This window comes from Cinclus cinclus, chromosome 17, assembly GCF_963662255.1.
Source record: "Cinclus cinclus chromosome 17, bCinCin1.1, whole genome shotgun sequence".
NCBI lineage: Eukaryota > Metazoa > Chordata > Aves > Passeriformes > Cinclidae > Cinclus > Cinclus cinclus.
Genome location: NC_085062.1, coordinates 4,753,256 through 4,776,163, shown reverse-complemented (window position 1 = coordinate 4,776,163; position 22,908 = coordinate 4,753,256). Strand labels below are relative to the sequence as shown.

General features: G+C 53.3%; 2 protein-coding genes across 3 annotated transcripts; both read left to right on the top strand.

Annotated features, from left to right (window-relative positions):
* Window positions 1-9,736: 9,736 nt before the first annotated feature.
* TPST2 (tyrosylprotein sulfotransferase 2) lies at window positions 9,737-13,148 on the top strand. Its single transcript, XM_062504421.1, has 4 exons — window positions 9,737-10,593; window positions 12,038-12,236; window positions 12,954-13,004; window positions 13,119-13,148. The coding sequence occupies exons 1-4, from the start codon at window positions 9,758-9,760 to the stop codon at window positions 13,146-13,148; spliced, it is 1,116 nt and encodes a 371-aa protein (XP_062360405.1). The 5' UTR covers window positions 9,737-9,757.
* Window positions 13,149-14,689: 1,541 nt separating this feature from the next.
* TFIP11 (tuftelin interacting protein 11) lies at window positions 14,690-22,857 on the top strand. 2 transcript variants are annotated; one of them, XM_062504262.1, is made up of 12 exons: window positions 14,690-14,952; window positions 15,296-15,449; window positions 16,123-16,279; window positions 16,776-16,903; window positions 17,368-17,520; window positions 18,234-18,743; window positions 19,530-19,636; window positions 19,869-20,037; window positions 20,235-20,478; window positions 21,066-21,208; window positions 21,673-21,838; window positions 22,471-22,857. In XM_062504262.1, the coding sequence occupies exons 1-12, from the start codon at window positions 14,756-14,758 to the stop codon at window positions 22,824-22,826; spliced, it is 2,484 nt and encodes an 827-aa protein (XP_062360246.1). In that variant the 5' UTR covers window positions 14,690-14,755; the 3' UTR covers window positions 22,827-22,857. The 2 variants fall into 2 exon arrangements, with proteins under 2 accessions (XP_062360246.1, XP_062360247.1); XM_062504263.1 differs by lacking the exon at window positions 17,368-17,520.
* The last annotated feature ends 51 nt before the right edge of the window (window positions 22,858-22,908 follow it).

Sequence of the window (22,908 nt, the reverse complement as noted above, 5' to 3'; positions counted from 1 at the left end):
TGCTGGGTTCAGAGAGTGGTGCTGGGTGCAGGGTGCTCAGTGCTGGGTTCAGAGAGTGGTGCTGGGTGCAGGGTGCTCAGTGCTGGGTTCAGAGAGTGGTGCTGGGTGCAGGGTGCTCAGTGCTGGGTTCAGAGAGTGGTGCTGGATGCAGGGTGCTCAGTGCTGGGTTCACAGAGTGGTGCTGGGTGCAATATGCTCAGTGCTGGGTTCAGAAGAGCTGCTCAGTGTAGTGCTGAGGTTGCCCCAGGGATGCTCCGTGCACAGAACACAGTGCAGGATGCACGTCAGGTGGGATAAGGTGCTCAGCACAGGGTCCTTCTTGTACCTTTGTCCTCTCATTCTGCTCTTTGGCACACCGTCTCCTCTTCCCCCTCCCATGGCACTCCTTTGGGAGCCCAGCACTGAGCCGTGCCCCCATAACCTGAGCACTGCCATACACAGAGGCACCCATGGGCTGGGGCTGTCCATCTGTCCAGGTGTCCAGAGCTCAGTCAGGATTGGGACTGCTCTCCTATACCACAGTGAGTGTGGTGGCCTGGACAGGTGGGTGCCCAGTGAGAGGCTGTGCCTGTGAGTCTTGGGCAGCGTCAGCCTCTGGTGAGGCTCGAGATGTGTTGTCAGCACCGAGGTCGGGGTGGCTGCAGGATGTAGGTCCCTTGGCAGGGGGTGCAGACAGGCTCCTGAGCAGCTGCACTGGCACCTTGCAGCCCACCCAAAGCACTGGCACTCTGCTGGCAGTGCCCATCTGTTACTCGGCTGTGCCCTGCATGGCAGGGATGTGACATCCATGCTTTGTCCAGCTCAAGTTCCTTGGGATTCGTGGCTGGAGTTGCTGGCATCAGGGCCGGCAGCGTGAGCTGGGCTGCCCTCCTCTGCAGGCAGGGGATGGTTTGCATCACAGAGGCCTTTGCTCTGTCCCTCGCTGTGTTTGTTTGCATGCTCGGGCTCTGTCCAAAAATCATCTCACAGCTTGAAACCCCTTCAGACACCTTCCTCTGCCAGGCCCTGCCGGCTGCTTGGACCCGGTTTGGGGAGGCAAGTCCCTGCTTGGCACAGCTGTGCTGCTCCCTCCTGCTCAGGCACTGAGCAGCGGTGAGTTGGGAGATCCGAATGATTGGTGCTAACAGGTTTCCAGATTTGCCGTGTGTTTTGTGGGAATGCTGTGGGGAGCTGTCAAGAGCCAACGTGAGCGCCTGCGAGCAGGGTTTGCCATCCGTGCCCTGAGGCTGCTGCATGTGGCACCACAGAAGCAGCTGTGCTGCAGAGCCCAAAGGGATCCCAGGGATCACACGAGGGAGGCAGCCCGGAATGTGGGGGGAAGCAGCTGAACTGGGCACTGTGTGGGTCCTTCCCAGTATCACCCACAGCAGCTGGCATTGAGGGGCTTCACTGAGGGGGATGTGGCAGGCTGGGGCCTGGGTCTCTGCAGGACACTGGTGGGCTCAGCAGCATGGGCAGGCTCATGCCACCACCATCCTCTGCCTGTAGGTTTTACAAACTGTATTATTAATTTCTGTCGCTAATTTAAGGAGATTTTTTCCAAAGGCAGTTTGCATTACGAGTGCGCTGAGCCTTCAGGGATGTGTGGGATGGCAGGAGCACTGTTGAAACGCGGGGACTGTCAAGAAGATTTTTGGAGAGAGAAAACAAACCCCCAGCAGGTGGTTTTATTTGGCACCGTGCAGATGCGCCTTGTGATGAATTTGTGATGCCTTGAGGAACCTCAGCCTCATGCCTCAGCTGAGCACGCTTCCCTCCAGATTCCACAGGCAGCAGGCGTACAGAACCCGGGAGAAGCTTGCCCTGCTGCCTGCTTTGCTTCATTGTTTTCCACGCCTTTAGTGCCCTGTCTGCCTCCGGAATTCCTGCAGGAATTCTCTCAAAGATTTCCTCTCTCAAGGTGAGAGGTGCCTTTCATCCCCAGTCTGTGTCGTGGTGCCTCGTGGTGTGGGTGCAGGCAGGAGGGTGGTCAGGGCTGGCCCTGCTGCAGGAGCCCCTTGTCCCCTCCCAGGACAGTAAACAAGAGCAGCAGCGGGGGTTGCTCAATGCGCAGCGCTCGGAAGTGAAGCAAGCGGCTGCTTCCCACCACACATTCCCAGACAGTGACCCCAGACTGAGACTGGGGGTTCTGAAGGGGCTGAAGCACACAGGTGCTTCTCCACGGAGGAATGACCACAGGCATGTTGGCTCCAGAGCCACAGGCTGCTCTGCTGGGGCAGGAGAAGCTTTTCCAGGCTCCTGTTGCTGCTGGGTGCTGGGAGGGATCCTGTGGTGTGAGTGGTTGTTGCTGGCACTGGCTGAGCTGCAAGGAGGGTGGGAAAGCAGCCACCCCTCCCAAGCAGCTGTGCTCACAGCTGGGCCAAAGTGGCTAGGTGGCACTCAGGGCACGAGCACAGGCCTTGGTGGCCCAGCGTTTGCAGACGCAAGTGGCAGCAGAGGAGAAGCAGGGCTCCCAGCTGGGCTGGTGCAGACAGGAAGGCGCTCGGATGTTCCGTGCAGGGTGGTTTGGCTGACAAGGCAGCAGCGGCGCAGGCTCGGAAGGACCCGGTTCCGTTTCTTCCTTCGGTGGTTTCACAAGGGCTTCTCCCGTGCCAGGGCTTGGGGGTGGTCATTGCCCGTCCTCGCTGGGGCTGGGAGTGGGAGGCCGCAAACTCACACATAGCTGAAGTGGATGCTGTTGCTTCCCGAAGTTTCTGGCTTTGTGGAGATGCCAAATGCTTGCCTTTATGGCGTCTGTTGTGCCAAGCATGGCTGGGCATTGCTGGAGACCCTGGGGCTGGTCCGTGCTCGGGATTGTTCCTGAGGGAGCTGCAGGAAACAGGACAAGAAGGAGCAGAGGAGCTGGGGAAGATGGGGAGGTGCAGCAGTGTCCCCTCTCCCCTCCCTGCCTGCCGGGTGAGCAGCGTCACCTCCGTCCTTGCTGTCTTGCCTTACCCTGCCGTCAGGCAGTGCCTCCAGGGCTGCTGCTGCTGCACGGGGAAATAAAACACTTTGATTTTGTTTCTTAAGCAAATTTGAGGTTTTGGGGTTTGTCTTGCAGAAACAATTTTTTATTTGCAGATCCTGATCTTTGTGCGTGCAAGAATGGTGTTTGTTGAGACTTAGGGTTTGGCGTGTGGATTGGGAAAATATTTTTTGAAGATACTTAGTGTTTTTTCTAGCAGTTCCTCTGACTTCTCTTCCTCCCTGTTGTATGGCAGGCTCTGACCACCCACATTCCTGCAAGGGAATATTTGTCCAGTTTTGTGAGGGGAGAGCTGTGTTTGCATCAAGCATGGGGAGTGAACAGGGGGGCTGCAACCCTCAGCTCCCCTTGCCAGTGCCCCTCTCCTGTGGGAATCCCCAGGACATGCCCTGAATGAGGGGTGAGAGTTGGAGGGACCTGATCAGAAGCATAGAGAGGAATCATAGAATTGTCACGGAATCATGGAATGGTTTGGGCTGGAAGGGATCTTGAAGATCTTCTAGTTCCACCTTCCTTCCATGGGTAGAGACACCTTCCACTAGACCGAGTTGCTCAGAGCTCCATCCAGCCTGGCCTTGGACACTTCCCCAGGGATGGGGCAGCCACAGCTTCCCTGTGCAAGAGGGGCTGAGGGAGAGCTCAGTGCTTTCCCAGAGCACCATCCTCCAGCAGGACAGTGGAGTCACTGGCCAGGCACAAGTGGGAGGAGGGAGTGTCACCAGCAGTGACACCTGTGCTGGCTTTGCCTTTGTTCCCCTGAGGCAGCAACTGCAGAGTAATTAAGGAAGGGTGAAGCTCTGTGAGTTAATTAAAACTCAGGAGCTCCCTCTGAAGTGCAGAGCTGGTGTCCCATTTCAGCACAAGCATGTCTGACATGCTGGAGCCTTGCTGCAGTGTGGGGACACGGTGCCAGGTGCTGGGGAGTGGGTGGGTGTCTCCATCCCCGTGTCCTGCCAGCAGCTTTGCCCTCGGGCATTCCATAATTCATTTACCACTGTGAGCTGAAGGCTGTATCCCTGTGGGTTTGGCAGGGTGAATGCTGAGGTTTACATCTCCAGATGCCGTGTTTGGAACGAGGAATGGGCAGAGGGGACTTACTGTAAATAGGCGGGATTTTTATTGTTTGAGGAGCACTGTACCATCGAGCAGGATAATAAAATGTTTCGCTGATCGTAACAGCCTTGAGGCAATAAACCAACAGTCTGTTTGTGCTGTGCAATGTCTGTGGATTCTCTGCTGATAGCTGGAGCTGGCTGGCACACAGTGCCCATATCCCTGGCTGGGCTCTCTGGGACACAGGACAGGGATACTCAGCTGGAATGGGTGGTGTGGCTCAGGGCTATCACCTTGCAGGCTTTTCTGAGCCAGAGATGATTGAAGCTGGCACATGCTGCCTTAATCCTCGGGGCAGCAGGTTCTACTGGTTAATTTTTCTAGGTCCTCAGCAGTGAGAATAAATTCCCCTTTGCCCCCTGAGCCTGTTGGTTGCTAAGATGCAGGTGGAGCAGCCTCTGTGTGGTTTCGGTGCTGAGGTGGTTGCTTGAACACTCATCCCTGAACTCTTTTGACTGTTAGTTTTTCCCTGGGATGATGGCAGCGGTGCAAGTGTAAACCACAGGGCTGCCAGTGCTGTTTGGGGATTTTCCAAGGGACACAGAACTCCAAAGTGCTCCCGATCCCAGGTGTTTTTGCTGGGATTGGTTGTGTTTTCACTGGAATTGGCCTCTGTTCCAGTGGATGCCCTGAGTTCATGACCTGCAGTGCAGCTTCAGTTTTAGTCACCAAACCTGTCCTGCTCTCAGCGGTGCCGCTCTTGCCACGTGGTGGCTGACAGCAGCTTCGTTTTTGTTGTGGGGCTTTTTTTGAGTGCTGCAGCTTCATTTTCATATCTTCCCTCCGAGACTTAGGGCCATGGCTCAGCTGCAGCAGAGGTACGTGCTGAGCCCCTGTCCTAACACTGGGGTGGGTGGGTTGAATCCTGTTCCTGCTGTCCTGTGGGATCGATCCCAGTCTGGCCAGTGCTGGGGTAGAGGAGCAACAGGGCTGGGAGTTGTGCAACAGGGCTGACACCGCTCTCAGTGACCACAGCCACCCCCGAGGTGCTTCTGTAGGCTCCTGGTGGAGACTGGGGCTGGCCCCATGCCCCATGCTCAGTGAATTCCAGTCCTGCTGAGAGAGATCATTTGGAAATGTGCCATACAAGTTGACAGCAGGAGCATCCAGGAGGAACAGAGCTGCCATCAACAGTGCCAACGTTGAATTGAGCTCAGGTTGGGATGAAGCAGCAGCCCTCAGGCAAGCTGTGTTTATTTTTGTAAATGAACTGGAGACTATCAATTCAGTAATTAAATATTGCTGATTTGTAAAGATGCTAGTTGGATATGTTGGGACATTTCTTGCTGACCACAGTTTCTGCTGCTGTTCCGCCACAAGGGCGCCTGCAGATCCTCATCCTTTTATTAAGCACCAACAAATTGAGCTCAAATTTTCCAAGCCACACCTACATCTTTTGGGGAGGCTGCACTTAATGACAGTCATTTCTGGGAATGGTTTAAATAAAAATGCAGCTTTTGATCATATGGGGCTTCAGAAGCTGTTTTTGTGGTTGTTTATAGCATTTTAACAAATGGTGTTTCCTCACTGCTGAGGGTGCTGTGCAGGCACAGGGGCTGTTCTGGGGGTGGTTTTTACCCGTTCCTAGCACAGGTGCCAAGGTCAGGGGTTTCACTCAGGGGTTTTGGTTGGGGTTTCGGTCAGAGCTGTTGTTGGAGCCCAGCTGGTGGTGAAGTCCTGCAGAGGCATCAGGAAGGAAGTCACAAACAAGTGTGTGTCTGTGTGTCTGTCCGTGTGTCTGTGCCCAGGCAGGATCTGGAGCTGTTTCTGGAGCAGGATGAATCAGGTGGGCTCTTAAACCACCTCTGTCCCTGCACCTTGGCACTTGTGGCACTGCAGAAGCACATCCAGGGATGCAGTGGAGCTGCAGCCTGGTCTAGAGCTGGAATCCTGCTGTCCAGGGAGGCCATGCTGAGCAGGAAGCCTCGCAGGGAAGGCCTTGCAGAGTTCATGCTGGGTGGAGTTTCCCTCTGGTTTCTCCTTTGTGCTGAGGCAGAGGGGCCGGTGACACGCCGTGGCAGGAGAGGAGACTCGGGTGACTGGAATAGCCATTAGTGTCACTACTGGAAATGTTCTCAGGAACGCCCTGCGAGACCAGGACCTGCTGTGCAGCCAGGAGGAGCTGACCGGGAATGTCCCAGCAGCAGTGACCCCCTGATGGTCCCATGTCCATGCTGTGGCCCTGGAAGCAGAGTGACATTGGTGATCTGCCAGGTCCTGGCCCCTTGGGGTGCTCTGCTGCAGCTCTATGTCCTAGACTGTCCCCAGGATGCTCTGTGCTTGCAGGATGGCTTCAGCCAAGGCTGCTGGGCTCCCTGGCATGGAGCAGTCCTTGTGGGTGCAGGTGCTGTGTCCTTGTGGGAAACCTGGTGTCCAGGGGTTTGGTTCCAAACCTGGAAGGATTTCCATGCTGTGAGGAGCTGGTGCTGCTGCCTTGGCAGGTGGTGAGGCTGGAAAGAGCTTTATTCCTTGGGCTGGAATTGGGAGGTCTTGCCAGGCCCGCAGGTCCTCTGGGCTCTGTCTCCTTTCACTGTCACTGATTTTCGGGCTCTGGTCATAATCTGATTTGTGCCTGATTTCAGCATTTGCAGCAGGTGAGTCTGGAGCTGCTTCCTCTGGTCAAGGCTGGTGTGCTGGACTTGTGCCCTGTTGGATTGTCGTCCCTTGAGCCTTAAACATTCCGACTGCTTGAGTTCCCCTGAGGTCTCTCCCTTCCAGAAGGCTGCATTTCCTAAAAGAGCAGCTGTCCTGTTGCTTCCCTCTGTGTGTCCTGGCTTGGCTGTGCTCTGTGAGCAGTGCTGGTCTCTCAGGGCATGTGTGCCAAGCTCAGTTGCTAGCAGGGCCCATGAGCTGGGACCACCAGCTCCAGCAGGAACATCTTTCCCTGGGGCTCAGAGAGCAGGAGGGGAAGGTGCTGAGGAGGAGAGCAGATATATGTGCTAAATAAACAAACCAACACTGTGGCTTCTCTTCCTCATCAGGTGTTTTGGTGGCCACGGGTGCAGCATGAAGCTCAACTAACAGCACAATGACCTTAGAGGGGAAAGGTAAGAGCAAGCAGATGGATGTGTGGTTCCCCTGGCATGCTGGGTGGCTGCTGCACATCTGTCTGATGATGTTTCACATCTGTCCGTGCCCCCACTGGTGTCCCATTGATCCTGTGTTGCTTTCACAAGCTGGCAGGACACAGTGTCAACCTTGTTCATGCTCAAGTCCCATCAGCATGTGAAAACTTGCTGCCTGTAAGATCTCTTGTCACCCCGCTGTCACTTCCCCACTGATTCCCATCCTCCTCCATGCTTTGGGTGCCAGTCTTGCCCTGATGCTAGCCAGGGACAGAGCCCCTGGCCCTGAGTCACATCCCTGTCCTGTTGTGTGCAAGCTGCACTCAGGAGCTTCAGCCCTGGATTGCTGCTGGCACTTTGATTTCTGCTCCCATGTCAGCATCCCCTGCCACCATGTGCCAGAGTAGCCTCTGAGAGCTCCCTAATTCCTGCTGGAGTGGGAAGGTCTCAGACCCAGCTTGGGCATTTGAAGGGATGTTGTCTCTGGAAGGGCTGTCTCTGCTCAGACAGCCCTGCACCTAATTACACCATGTTTCCAGCATAGTGTCTGCTGGGGAGGAAATGACCCATCCGCCTTCCCTCATAGACTAATGAGACCCATAAATTTTAGGAAATTCCCAGTGGAGAATTGCACAAAAGAGCTGAGAACCAGCTGGGCTGTTTGTGGTTTCTTCCAGTCCACAGCCAGACACGCTCTGGGTGTTGTTCAGCCCTCCCAGCACATTGGGGTGATCCCAGTGGAGAGGTTTGTCCCATTCCAGCCCTCCCAGGGGCTGCTGTACAGGGGCAGAGCCAGAGCCCAGAGCTCAGCAGTGAGGAGAAGCCATGCTCCTGCCTTTCCCATTCCCCACACAGGGGAGCTTCCCCATGCTGGTGGGATTGGGTGGGAGCAGTGGGGCTGTGTCCCTACCTGCTGGACAGTCAGGGACTCACAGAATCCCAGGATCATTCAGGTTGGAAAAGCTCTCCCAAGCTATCCAAGCTGTGCCCGGTCCCCACCTTGTCACCAGCCCAGAGCACTGAGTGCCACATCCAGCCATTCCATGGACACCTCCAGGGATGGGGACTCCACCACCTCCCTGGGCAGCCCCTTCCAAAGTCTGACCACTCTTACCATGAAGAAATTCCTCCTGATGTCTGACCTGAACCTCCCCTGGCACAGCTGGCAGCCCCATCCACCCTCCCATCACACACAATATGAGAGTCCCTTTGTTCCCTCCGCAATTCTGCCGGTGGGAACTGCTCCCTGTCAGCTGATTCTCCTGGAGAACAGAGCACTTCTGTGCTCCAGCCTCCTTTCCCGATACAGCCTTTGCTGCTAATTAGCCTGTCTTGGTCTGCATCACCCTAATTATTCCAATTTGCCCTAAATCCTGCCTGCTCCTCTGCCATCTATTGAAATGGATCTTGTGGCATTTGCAATTATTTTAGGGTGAACATTTTAATATATTTACATGACTGAAACAGATGAAGAGAGCAGGAAGGAGCAGCACTTGTCTTGTTAATGGCTCTGACTCTGCTTTGTGCCACAAAAATGCCAGAGCTGTTGGGTGTCCCTCTGATCTACATCCCAACAAATCCACCCACTTTATCTCATACCTGGGGATGCAGTTGAGGATGTTTAGCTTTGGTATGGAGCAGCTCTTTGGCCTGTCAGCAAAACAGAATCCATGCACAGCCCGTTCCTTCCACTCCATTCAGCTCCTACCCCAGCCACATAATCACAAAGAACTGGAAATCCCGGGGTGAGCCCAGGGGAGGATTGCAAAACCTGCACTCGCAACTGGGGCGGACGGGGGGGAGGGGGTGGGAAGCGGTGCCAGCATTCCCGGGAGTCCCTCTGGGCACGCAGCTGAGCTGGGCATTTCCAGAGGCTGCAGCCTTCCTGATGGATGTCCTGCCGAGCCGTGGAAAGCCCTAAAAAGTCTTGGCGCCAGATGAAGTTTCACGGATTTCTCCATCAGGTCAGTTTCTGAGGCAGGGCAGGGCGGTGAACGTGTGGCTGTTCACTCTCAGATGGTTGAATTTCTCAGTGTTTCATTCTAATGGTTTCTCTCGACTCAGACCCTTAAAGCCGGCATGAGAGGCTTTTGTTTTTCTCTTACTTCAGCTTTCCCCTCCCCTGTGACCGCAGGGTTAAACTAAACTAAACGTAGGGAGGATGTAGGTGGCTGAGAGGTGAGCAGTGCTGACTTGGGTTTGGGAGGAATAACCTCACCAAGTGTCTGAGCTTCATCTGGGATGGAACAGGCTCACTGTAAAGATTTTGTTTTAAGGAGTCCCTGAGTAAACATGGCCTCTCCCCTCCAAAACGTTCCTGGAGCTTTGCTCCAGCTGTAAACTTGTGTTTCTGGGAGCACAAACAGTGCAGAAATTCTCTGTTTGGGTGTGCACCGAGGCAGACTTTAATTACCTGCTGGGTGTAAGGCACCAAGCCTGGGAGGTGCTGATAAGTGAAGGAGGTGATGAAATCCTGGGATGGTGTCAGCATCCCGTGGGAGCAGGGCCTGCCCCGCTGCTCTGACTGACAGTGCTGTTCTCTTGCAGATGCCCATGGGGTTGGACACTCACTAGCAGAGAGCTGAAGCCCCCAGCCTGCGCCCGGGAGAGCAGGATGAGGGTCACCACGCGCAGGGTTCTGCTGCTGGTGGGCTCGGTGGCGGCCCTGATGGTGACCCTGCACCTCGGGCAGCAAGTCCTGGAGTGCCAGCAGGTCCTGAGCGAGAGGAGGCACAGGCTGATGAGGCCCGAGAACGAGGAGCTGGTGATGGTGGACGCCAACCACGTGGAGTACCGGTACAGCAAGGACATGCCCCTGATCTTCATCGGCGGCGTCCCCCGCAGCGGCACCACGCTGATGAGGGCCATGCTGGACGCCCACCCCGAGGTGCGCTGCGGGGAGGAGACCCGCATCATCCCCCGCGTGCTGGCCATGCGCCAGGCCTGGTCCAAGTCCAGCCGCGAGAAGATGCGCCTGGACGAGGCGGGGGTGACGGATCAGGTGCTGGACGCGGCCATGCAGGCCTTCATCCTGGAAGTGATCGCCAAGCACGGCGAGCCCGCCAGGTACCTGTGCAACAAGGATCCCTTCACGCTCAAGTCCTCCGTGTACCTGTCCCGGCTGTTCCCCAACTCCAAGTTCCTGCTGATGGTGCGGGACGGGCGCGCCTCGGTGCACTCCATGATCACGCGCAAGGTGACGATCGCCGGCTTCGACCTGAGCAGCTACCGGGACTGCCTGACCAAGTGGAACAAGGCCATCGAGGTGATGTATTCCCAGTGCCTGGAGATCGGCCGTGCCCGCTGCCTGCCCGTCTACTACGAGCAGCTGGTGCTGCACCCCGAGCAGTCTATGCACAACATCATGAGGTTCCTGGACATTTCCTGGAGTGACACGGTGCTGCACCATGAGGAGCTCATCGGGAAGCCCGGTGGTGTGTCCCTTTCCAAGTGAGTCTCGGCTCCTTCCTCAGCTTTTCGAGGAGTATTTTCATTGCACAAAGCAGGCTGAAACTGGGGACAGAGCTGCGTTGCTGGTGTTTGTGTGTGATTTTAAGGGCAGAGGGACAGCACGTTGTACCGCAGTGGGGTTTGTGTTCCTGAGTAAGAAATGGCTTTAATGCTCCCAGTCTGCTGTACTCCGCAGAACAGCTTGTCAAGCAAGGATTTCAGGAGCAGGTGACTGTTTAATCTCTCTTGACACTGCAGAAATTATTTCAGTCTCTAATTTGCAAAGAGCTGCTTGCTCTGAAACGTGAGCTCTTTAATGCCTTTCTCCACCCGTCCTCAGATGCCTCCTTGGTGTGATTAGTTGTGCTGCTAATGATGATGAGCTGCAGTTCTTGGCCAGGTCTGGGGCTGGTATTGCAGAGTAAAAGCAATACCTGCCTAGTGGAGGCACACCCAGCACTCCCTCCTGGCCTCTCTGTGTTGGTGGGGGTGGTGTTTACCTTCTCCCACTTTCTTTTTCCTCTTTTAATGCTGTTTCTTTTCTAAATGGAGGCTTAAGTCAGGCTTAGCAAAATTTAATCAGCCATGTACGGGAATTATCCAAGTCTCCGTATCAGTTGCTGGTGCCCTGATGGTGAGGGCACAGGAGCCACAGGGGATGTGCAGCTGCTCTGGTTTTCTGGGTTGCCCTAGGAATGCAGCCGGCTCTGCTTCCCTGTTTGCTCACAGTAAATAGGTCCAGGTTGCTTTAATCAGGTTTTGAATATTCATAGGGGTCACCGGGTGTATCTGTGCTACAGCCCACACATCTTACACTGTTTTCCTCTGATAAGCAGAGGTGTCCTGGTGGAACCCCCTGTCCCGGTGCAGGATGGATCCCTTCTGTAGGGAAAGAGGAAGCAGCCTCAAGTTGTGCCAGAGGAGGTTTAGGTTGGATAAAAAGGAAAATTCCTTCCCTGAAAGGGTAGTTAGTCATTGGAACAGAAGAGTGGTAGAGTCACCATCCCTGAAGGAATTTAAAAGCTGTGTGGATGTGGCAGCTGGGGACATGGGTCAGTGGTGGCCTAAGCAGTGCTGTGGCGATGGTTGGACTCCCTGATCTTAGAGGGCTTTTCCAACCTCAATGATTCCATGATTCTAAACAGGAGGACCCAGCCTCTGGAGCTGTGGAACCCCCTGCCAGGGTCTGCTTCCCCAGAGCAGGGCTGTGAGGGACAGAAGCTGTGGCTATCCCACCCGAGGAAGTGCCCAAGACCAGGTGGAACAGGACTTGGAGCAACCTGGGATAGTGGAAGGTGTCCCAGGGAGTAGGACAGGTTGGGATTTAAGGTCCCATCCCATGGTTCTCTGTGGAGGTGGCAGCAAATTGTGCATTAGCTCAGCGCATGCATGAAATCCAACCATTGTGTCTTTCTTTTTTTTTTTTTTCCTTTATTTTCCCCAGGATAGAAAGATCAACAGACCAGGTGATCAAGCCGGTGAACATGGAGGCGTTATCCAAATGGATCGGGCACATCCCGGGGGATGTGCTGCAGGACATGGCCCACATTGCCCCCATGCTTGCCAGGCTCGGCTACGACCCCTACGCCAACCCCCCCAACTACGGCCACCCCGACCCCCTGGTTGTCAACAACACGCACAGAGTGAGTGGCACTGCCGTGGTGGGGACGGGAGAGGGGTCATGGAGCCCTCCAGAGCAAGGGGAGCTCCTGAGCTGGGTCGGGGCGGGGGGGGGAAACAGGCACGCAGAGGGGAAATGGAATCGCAGAACTCTGGGAACATTCAGGTTGGAAAAACCCTCCCAGAACCATCGAGTCCCCCCTGTGCCTGATCCCCACCTTGTCACCCAGCCCAGAGCACGGAGTGCCACATCAAACACATTCCTTGAACACCTCCAGGGATGGCGTCTCCAAACTGCCCTGGGCAGTTCCAAGCCCTGACCACCCTTTCCATGAGGAAATTTCTCCAGATGTCCAACCTGAACCTCCCCTGGCACAGTTTGATGCAGTTTCCTCTCCTCCTGTCCCTGTTCCTTGGGAGAAGAACCCAACTGCCCCTTACTGCCTGTCCTGTCAGGGAGTTGTGCAGAGCCACAAAGTCCCTCCTGAGCCTCCTTTTCTCCAGGCTGAGCCCCTTTCCTAGCTCCCACAGCTGCTCATGTTGTTCCAGCCCCTTCCCCAGCTCTGTTCCCTGCACATGCTCCAGCCCCTCCATGTCTGTCCTGGAGAGAGGGGCCCAGAGCAGGACAGAGCACTCAAGGTGTAGCCTTTTCCCTTGGAAGGTTGGGAATGGCTGACAGCAGTGACCCAGGGGTGATTCCACTGCCCCAGAGGGTCACTCCAGCTTTCTCTTTCCCACAGGTTTTAAAGGGGGATTATAAAACTCCAGCCAATCTCAAAGGTCACCTGCAGGTAAAAGCTGGGCGTACCCTGAGGGTGTGGGACACACTGGGGTGCCTAATCCCTGCTCCCTTCCCTGAGGAGTACTGGCTCAGAGCTGACCCTTCTCTTTTGGGGCTCTTCCAGGTGACTCAGAACACGTCATCTTCTCACTAAGAAAATTAATGATTTCCAGGTAAGACCTTGTTTACTTAATTTTGGGATTTGGGCAAATCTGCTTGCGTTGGTCCAGGACCAGCACTTGGTTTGTGTGATTTCTGTGGATCAGCTGGGGTTCCAGGCACACTCCTGGTGCCAGGGATCCTTCACAGTCGCCTCAGATCTTCCCACACAATGCTGCTGTGTGGGACCATTTGTAAGGAATTCTTTTCCTGAGCTCTGGGAACAGGATTAAAGCTGCAAAATGAAACTCAGCCGCTTGGGAGGGTTATTGCAGCCCATCCCTGCGGGCAGCAGGGACACATGGAATGTGTGGATGAGCTGAGCTGCTCCCCAGCTGCTTCCAAGGACGTGCCATGGACCTGAGGAAGGGGATAGAAAACAAAGGAAAACATGATGGAAAACAAAGCTGCTGCCTTGGGCTTCTACTCCAGAGACAACTGTTGATGTGTTGGATGTTCTTCCTCCATGCTAAAGGATAAAATAACATTCTTGGTACTAAAATCAATCCTTTAAGAGCAAGTTTCTGTGTACAAGCAGATGGTTGGGCTAGAAAAAAGATCAGAAGCACTGAGGGAAGATCAGAAATTGTGTGTCCCCTATCCTGGGCTGAGAATTGGTTCCTTTATGACCATTTTTGTGTCACAGGGGCTTTAAACCCTCAGTCGGGTATTGCTGTCTAGTCTGAAGGGATTCTGCTCCTGAGGGGATCCTGCTCCTGAAGGCATCATGCCCCTGAGGGGATCCTGTTCCCGAAGGGATCCTACTCCCGAGGCGATCCTGTCTCTGAGGTTCTGTGTTTTGTCTCTTCCAGAACGCTGCCAATGGCCTTTCGTTGCTCGAGAAGGAAGAGTGTGCAGTGGGCCCGTGGAAATCGGTTCTCCAAGCATATTGCTTGCTCCTAGTGTTGCCAAATGACTGCGCTCCAGGAATGTATTTGCATTTATTTGCAAAGGCCAAGCGTGCTCCACGGCGGGAACATCCCTGGCCTCTCCCAGCGCTCCCTGGGGAAGGCAGCTGTGGAAATCCGGACTCGGGATGGGGCGGGAGGAGATTCCCTGTGCCGTGCCTGGAGGACTCCGTACATCGCGTTTGTGTCTCGTGATCTGTCCCCCGTTCCCTGTGGGGGGAACGGCCCTCCCATCCCTGCTGTTCCGTATTCCTGGGATCGGGAAGAGCCACCCTGGTCCTGCTGTTCCCAATTCCCAGGGTCAGGAATGGCTGCCTGGCCCTGCACAGACTTTGTGGTGCGTGTGCCCTCCTCCCCACCCCAACCCTGACCCTGCAGAGGCTATTGCAGAGTTAATATATGACCCCACCCCCGGTGTCGGACACCATTAAAGTGTTGATTTGATATTTAATATCTTAATTATTAATCGCGCGGGCCCCGCCCCCTCTACCCCGCCGGGCCACAGGGCGGCTCTGCCGGCGCGGCCGCTCCGCTCCTCCTGACTCTATGGTTTGGGGGCGGAGCTTGCGCTACCGGAAGCGGACCGGAAGTGAATGGGGCACATCCGGTTTGGCGGTGCGGCCGGGCCTCCCGGGTCGAGGGTCGAGCGGGCCGAGGGTCCCTGAACGGGCCGGAGCATCTCGGCTGTGCCACGATGTCGATGTCGCACTTGTACGGCACGGACGGAGACGATGGCGTGGAGATGGAGAGCTTCGAGGTGTCGGACTGGGACCTGCAGAACGAATTCAACCCGCACCGGCAGCGGCACCGCCAGACCAAGGAGGAGGCGACCTACGGCGTGTGGGCCGAGCGCGATTCGGACGAGGAGCGGCCCAGCTTCGGCGGGAAGCGGTACGGCTGGGCTGGGACTCACGACCCGCTCTGGGACCCCAGGACCGGTGCCGGCCGCGTAGCTCTGGAGCTTTGCCCCGTTCCTTGGGCCTTTCCCTGGCGTAAACATCCACCCGAGCAGCCCATCCCGCGCAGGGCTGCCCTCGGAACCCCCTCAGCTGTAAAGATTTTCGCTGTGTTTGCTCCCTGCCATGTGCTTGGGGGAGGATGGGAATTGCCAGGGAAAGCAGGGTTAAACAGCTCGACAGCCTTTAATATCGCATTTTTGGGGGGTGTAAGGCACAGCAGCCCCCATGCTCCTGCAGGAATGTTCTCTGGAGCAGAATTCCCTCTCGTTTTGCAGCTCCAGGGATTACTCGGCCCCCGTGAGCTTTGTCAGTGCTGGGCTGAGGAAGGCGGCGGCCGAGGAGCTCTCGGACGAAGATTCCGATGACGATGAGAAGCCTGTGAAGCAGGAGGAGATTCCCAAGGAGTTTGTGCCCAAGAAGTTAAAAACAGTGAGTTCTCCCGGAAATGTACTGTTTTATGTTTATGAAACTCAGTCTGTGGTCGAGGGCAGTGAAACTGTAATGGAGCAGTAGAAGGGGGAAGTCATTAAACCAGAGGCCCAAATGTGTCATTAAGGGAAGTGTTTGCACTGGATTTTGTAGCACTGATAAAACAAAAATCAGAATAATAGATCACTGGTACAACTGTACATTGATATGATGATTATGAGTCCTTGTGAGTCAGTCCTTTCATTTTTGTCAATATTCCCTTTGGTCATTGGAGGTTTAACAAAGAGAATTCCTGTGGTTTCCTTCCCTTCAGAGACTTTATTTTTACAATGTCACAGAATGGACAAACCCAGGCATGTCACAGATTAAAACTCAAACCCTTATTTTCAGTTAAAACCCAAAAGAATCAGGAATCAGCTTCAGATAAATCTGACTGTGGAACCTGAGAACTGTCAGGTTGTCAGCCAGAGTTTTTTAGGACTTTGCTTTCCCATTTGAGGAATTTCAGCAGTCTCCATAGCACTTCATGGATGCACAGGTGAGGTTCCAGTGAGCTGGGAAGTGTGGGGACAGCAGAATCACATCTGGGAAGAACGTTCTGAGGGGAGTTTTGCACCCTTTGGTTATTTGAAGCCTCAGAGCTACAGGTTTTTATTGTGTTTGCTTTTGACAGGGTGGAAATTTCAAGCCCAGCCAGAAAGGCTTTGCAGGAGGCTCCAAGTCCTTCGTGGATTTTGGCAGCTGGGAGAGACACACTAAAGGAATTGGGCAGAAGCTTCTCCAGAAGATGGGATACGTCCCTGGAAGGGGTCTGGGGAAGAATGCTCAAGGTACTGTCAGTGTGTTTGGTGGTTTATTATTAACTGGGGGTTTGGAGGAGAGGTTGGATTCCTTAAAGAACTGCCAGCCCCAGGTGGCTTAAACTCCCTTCTTTTCCTTCCAGTGATCCAGGCCCTGTGGTAGAGTCAGGGGTGTTCAAACTGACCTGTGGCCATTTCCTCCTCTGGTTATTTTGCAAGAGAAAAAGAACAAGAAAAAAGGCAGTAAATTCCAAAGGTCATCCTGTGGAAAATGAGATGCTGTTTTACATGGCAGAATAGAAAGGCAGTGAAATGTGGTTGGGAGCAGGGCTGTGCTTTGGCAGTTTGGAGTGTGCTGGGATGAAGTGGTTTTCTAGAGAATTGTCATATTGGAAGGACCACAGTGGTGGAGGCAGTGCCAGGGAGGATGTTGGTGCAGATCTGGTAACTTGTAGGGAAAGCCTGGCTGTTCTGCTCTCTCCCAGCACACAAACTGGTCCTCCTGACCCCTTTCCCATCCTGCCAGGAATCATCAATCCCATCGAGGCCAAGCAGAGGAAAGGCAAAGGTGCTGTGGGTGCTTACGGCTCCGAGAGGACCCCGCAGTCTTTGCAGGACTTCCCTGTGGTGGACTCAGAAGAGGAAACTGAGGAGGTATTTCTAGGGTTCTTGCTGTTTCTTTGCTGTGTGTACAAAATTCAGTTTTCTTAATTGCTGTGTCAGAGAAGACTGTTTGGGCTCATTTTAGATAAGAAGCCAAACACAGAACATGTTGATTTTGTTTAGGCAAATCTTTCTTGTCAGTGTAATGTTCTTTGTTGTTTCTGGCTCACTCTATTTCAGTAGCTTTGCTAGAATCCCTCCTCTGAAGAGTCCCCCACGTAAATAGCCTTTGTCTTTTGTTTAAATAAAAAAAAGATCAGGAACATCCTGTTCATTTAATCCATAGGATGGGTGACTGGCCCACAGCATCTGAGCTGGTTTGGCATGAGCTTTTTTACTTCCCAGTTATTTCCTGTACATATTCCTCTTTGGTCTGATGGTTATTTTCTTGTAAAAAGAGGCAGATTTGGGGTGTGACAAAGAGCAGCCACCACAGCTCTGCTGTTTTTGTCCAGGAATTTCAAAAGGAGCTCAGCCAGTGGCGGAAGGACCCAAATGGAGGCAAGAAAAAGCCCAAGTACAGCTACAAGACAGTGGAAGAACTGAAAGCCAAGGGCAGGATCAGGAAGCAGCTTGCAGCCCCTCAGAAGGAGCTGTCCCAGGTCAAGGTGAGGTTGATAAGCCAGGATTGATAACCCCTGAGGAGCAGTTTGGGCCCTTTGGTGTCACCAGCACATTTTAGCCACCAGTAACCTCAGTAAAGCCAGTCCTAGGAACTGCCTGTGCAGCCTCATGGAACTCATCCCCGAGTCATGTAATAGCTCTGTGTCACCTGGATGTGGTGACAGATTAAATGTGAGTGTGTGTAGAGGGTTAATTGCAGTTTAAGTTCAGTTATTTCACATTTGTCATAATCAACATGCACCTACTTCTAAAAGCACAGTTGTCCTTTTTGGGGTTGTTTGAACCATCTTTTACCTCAGAGGGATGGTAAAGCATTTGTCTGGTGTGCGCTCAATATAAAACTATAAATCTGAAATTAAAGTGTCTTTATAAAATTATAAAAGTTCTAAGTGAAGTAACTAATAGTGTAACTAATGGCAAGATCACTGCTTGTAGAATCATTCAGTGGAATTGGGATGTGGTGAGGAGATTCTTCCTTTGATTCCAGATTGTCTCTTATTCTTTCTAACTCCTTGTGTCTGGAGAAGGCTATTGTGGAGGCAGTCCCTTCATTCAAATACAGTGTATGTTAGCAGCCTCTTGGACTAATTAAGATCCTTGGAAATCTCCAGAATTCAATTTGGAGTCATGGATTTTCTCCTTTTGCAAAGATGAAAGAGGGGTTTTTGTAAGAGAGTTCATTGTTGCGTGCTGGCAGGTGATCGACATGACGGGCCGGGAGCAGAAGGTTTATTACAGCTACAGCCAGATCAGCCACAAGCACAACATCCCAGATGACAGCCCCCAGCAGCCCCTGGGCAAGGACTCCAAGCCCCAGGGCTTTGCCCTGCCCGAGCTGGAGCACAACCTGCAGCTGCTCATCGACATCACGGAGCAGGAGATCATCCAGAGCGACCGGCAGCTGCAGTACGAGAGGGACATGGTGGTCAACCTGAGCCACGAGATCCAGAAGATGGCTGAGGTGCTGTCCCACGAGGAGAAAGCCATCAGCAACCTCAGCAAGGTGCTGGACATGGTGGAGGAGTGTGAGAGGCGGATGCAGCCGGGCTGTGAGAACCCTCTGACCCTGGATGAATGTGCAAAGATCTTTGAGACCCTGCAGGACAAGTACTACGAGGAGTACAGGATGTCAGACAGGGTGGATCTGGCAGTGGCCATAGTTTATCCTCTCATGAAGGAATACTTCAAGAACTGGGATCCCCTCAAGGTGTGTGTTGGTTTGAGTTATCTGTAGTTCTCACTTGATGGCTCCAGTAATCTTTGTTGCCTTATCCCAAGTGTCCTGGTCTAGTGGGAAGTGTCCCTGCCCATGGCAGGGGGTGGAATGAGATGAGCTTTAAGGTCCCTTCAAATCCCAACCAGTCTGGGATTCTAAATTCCTGATCAGTCTGGAGAAAAAGAAAAAAGAAAAGAGAAAAATGAAACCCTGTACTGTCCTCACTCTTACGACATTTGCTGGGTAAAAATTTAGGAGTTTGTAAGGTTAAAACCAATCCCTTTTATGAGTGTTGAGATGAAAAATTTGATGAAAAACAAATCTCTAGTTGTTTTTTAGCAAAAGAAGGAAGTGTTTGTCAGGTCTCTGAGATGCACAGTCTAAGTGCCATTTAGGCTGGGGTAGAGTCTGGATCTCTCTGTACACCTGGAAAAGTTCAAACTGTCCTCTCCCTGGAGGTGTATTAATACTGTAAGGTGGGATGTTTCTCTGGCAGGACTTTACTAAAAGTCATTTAAGAAATTAGAGCGGTGGCACTCGGTGCTTTGGGCTGGTGACAGGGTGGGGAGGGGTCACAGGTTGGGCTCAATGGTCTGGGAGTTCTTTTCCAACTTCAATGATTGTGGGATTCTGGAATTAGAACTGCAAGCTCCTGGTTTGCCCTGAGAGGAGGTGAGAAGGCTGGCTGTGCTCAGCACACCAACAGCCTGCTCCATGCAGATCCTAGCTGGAATTAATGGAAAAGGATAAGGACCATTTGTGCTCTGCCATTCCCAGGACTGTACATATGGCACAGAGATCATAGCCAAGTGGAAAAGCCTTCTGGAAAACGATCAGCTATTATCCCACAGTGGGCAGGACTTGTCAACAGATGCTTTTCACAGGTAAAGAACAAATGATTTGTACTTTGTGCAGCATCTTCCTGTGCTGCTTCCTCGGGGAGGGAAAAGAACAGACACAAGGGAGCTTTTCCCAAGGATTGCCTTTCTGGGCCTCCTTAAAATCCAGTTTGCAGCTACAGAAAAGAAGCAGCTTTAACTATCAGCTTCCATTTGGTTTATTTAGGCCTGGGCTGTAGCTTTGAGCTTTACTTTGATTAATTTGGTTTCTTCCCAGACTGATGTGGGAGATCTGGATGCCATATGTCAGAAACATCGTGGCGCGGTGGCAGCCAAGGAACTGTGGATCCATGGTGGATTTCTTGGATAGCTGGGTGAACGTTGTTCCTGTGTGGATACTGGATAACATCCTGGATCAGCTCATCTTCCCCAAGCTGCAGAAGGAGGTGAGAGAAGAGGGCTGGGTAGAGCAAAGCCATGCTCTGAACCGGTGTTAGAATTCCAGCTGGAACTCCCAAACGCTGGTGTGCAGCCTCTGCCAACGGAATGAGGAGTCGGAGGCCACATCAGAGCTCTTTGTGCTTCTGCACAAAACTTGCTGCTGGTGGCTGGACTCAGTTAATCATTCCTGTTGTGCCCCAAGGTGGAGAGCTGGAACCCACTGACGGACACGGTGCCGATCCACTCGTGGATCCACCCCTGGCTGCCGCTGATGCAGGCGCGGCTGGAGCCGCTGTACTCGCCCATCCGCAACAAGCTGGCCAATGCCCTGCAGAAGTGGCACCCCAGCGACTCCTCTGCCAAGCTCATCCTTCAGCCCTGGAAGGATGTGTTCACTCCTGGCTCCTGGGAGGCTTTCATGGTCAAGAACATCGTGCCTAAACTCGGTGAGACAGTAGGCAGTGCTGGATTGGTGGCACCTTTGCCTTTACACCAAGAAAAGATCCTTGCTAATGTGGGGGCCAGTGTTACATCAGATTGTTGTTAGTGAGGTTAGACCAAGCTTGCCTCTGATTTTCTGCTACCAGTCCTGTGCAGAGGCAGAAAGATTGGAGAAATGTGAGGAATTACTCTGGTTATGCTCCAGGTTTTTTGGTCTTATTTTTTATAAATTATCTGTCTTCAGCTGATAGGAATATTTGAGAGCTGTCAGGTAGGACCAGGCTGTAAGATGACTCCCTGTTTCTCCTGAATTCCTTGGTCTGTTCTTATGTTTCACCATGAGTTTTGTAATGTAAAGTGGCTCAAAGGTCCAAAAATAGTCAAGTGTTTTCTAGTTCCTCACTTCTGGCAGCAAATTGTAATCACTGGATGTGGTAATGTTCCCTTTTGTGGCAGGATCACCCAAAGATTCCCACTGTCCCTTAGGATAACAAAAAGGTGCTGCTCAAGTTATGTGTCTTGGTAGTGAAAGAGGTCAGGGAACTGATAAAACTGAGTGAGGCTCTTTTCTAACTGTCCTCTCCTTTCCCAGGAATGTGTCTGAATGAGCTCATCATTAACCCCCACCAGCAGCACATGGATGCCTTTTACTGGGTGATTGACTGGGAGGGGATGATTTCTGTCTCCAGCCTGGTTGGGCTGCTGGAGAAACACTTCTTCCCAAAGTGGCTGCAGGTGAGACGCCGAAGGCTGAGGAAAGAGGTTTGGTTATCTGGGGAGTGATTCCTGTCCAGGAATTGCTGCCCTGGTACTGAACTGGGCTGGTTCCCACTCCCAGCTCAGCAGTCATTGGAATGGTTCCTCCTTTTACTGACACTCACTAATAAACCAAGTGGTAAATCATGCCAGGGGAGATTCAGGTCAGACATCAGGAGGAATTTCCTCATGGAAAGGGTGGTCAGGCAGTGGAAGGGGCTGCCCAGGGAGGTTTGGAGTCCCCATCCGTGAAGGTGTCCAAGGAATGCCTGGATGTGGCACTCAGTGCTCTGGGCTGGTTAATAAGGGGGGGATTGGTCACACGTTAGACTCAATACTCTTGGAGTCTTTTCCATGTTAAATGGCCCTGGGATTCTGTGGCAGAGAGGCCTCTCCTGCACGAACATCCCTGTGCTGCCTTTGACCTGTCCCTTGCTCTGCAGGTGCTCTGCTCTTGGCTCAGTAACAGCCCCAACTACGAAGAGATCACCAAGTGGTACCTGGGCTGGAAGTCCATGTTCTCAGACCAGGTGCTGGCACATCCCTCCATCAAAGACAAGTTCAATGAAGCCCTTGACATCATGAACCGGGCTGTGTCCTCCAGTGTAGGTAGGTGGCTCATGGGGGTGGCTCTGCTGCTCTGGGCTGGCAGCACAGTCATGTGTGACTCCTGGGAGGCTGACTGGGGCATGGCCCTGCTGGCAGCATGGCAGCAGCTCCCATGAGCAGTGAAAGTCAGTAGGCTCTGTCTTGCTCTGTCCTTAAAGAACACCTCTGAGGTGCTGCTCAACAGTTCTGGACTGCACTGAAGCAGAAACAGATTTTTGGTGGCTTCCTGGACCACTGAACAAGTGATCCCCTTCCAGTCTTGCCCTGTCAGTCAGACATCATCCTTTAGGGCTTGACTTCTAAAACTATCATTATTGGGTATTTTTTTCTTTATGCTGAGATACCGGCTCTTTTCCTTATCTTTAGAGCAGTTCCCTTCCTTTCCACATGACTCTCCCTATCACCTAAAAGTGATTGTTGGGAATTCACTGAGAATTACACTGTATAAAAAGAGAAGGGCATGCCTGAGGGAGCAGCACCTGAAATATGCCCTCTTTCCAAAAGTGAGAACTCCCTTCCAGAGCCCAGATTTGAACACAACACTCCAAACATCTTGACTGACTGTGTCCTGGATGGAGCTGCTTCCCTCTGGGAACAGCTCAGGACCGTGTTCTCCCCTTTCTCTCCCCCAGGTGGGTACATGCAGCCGGGTGCCCGGGAGAACATCGCGTACCTGACGCACACGGAGCGGCGCAAGGACTTCCAGTACGAGGCCATGCAGGAGCGGCGCGAGGCAGAGAACATGGCCCAGCGTGGCATCGGCGCCGCCGCCGGCTCCGTGCCCATGAACTTCAAGGATCTCATCCAGACCAAGGCTGAGGAGCACAACATCGTCTTCATGCCCGTCATTGGGAAGCGGCACGAGGGCAAGCAGCTCTACACCTTCGGCAGGATCGTCATCTACATCGACCGGGGAGTGGTGTTCGTGCAAGGGGAGAAGACCTGGGTGCCCACCTCGCTGCAGAGCCTCATCGACATGGCCAAGTGAGGCAGCTGGGTGCCCACCTCGCTGCAGAGCCTCATCGACATGGCCAAGTGAGGCAGCTGGGTGCCCACCTCGCTGCAGAGCC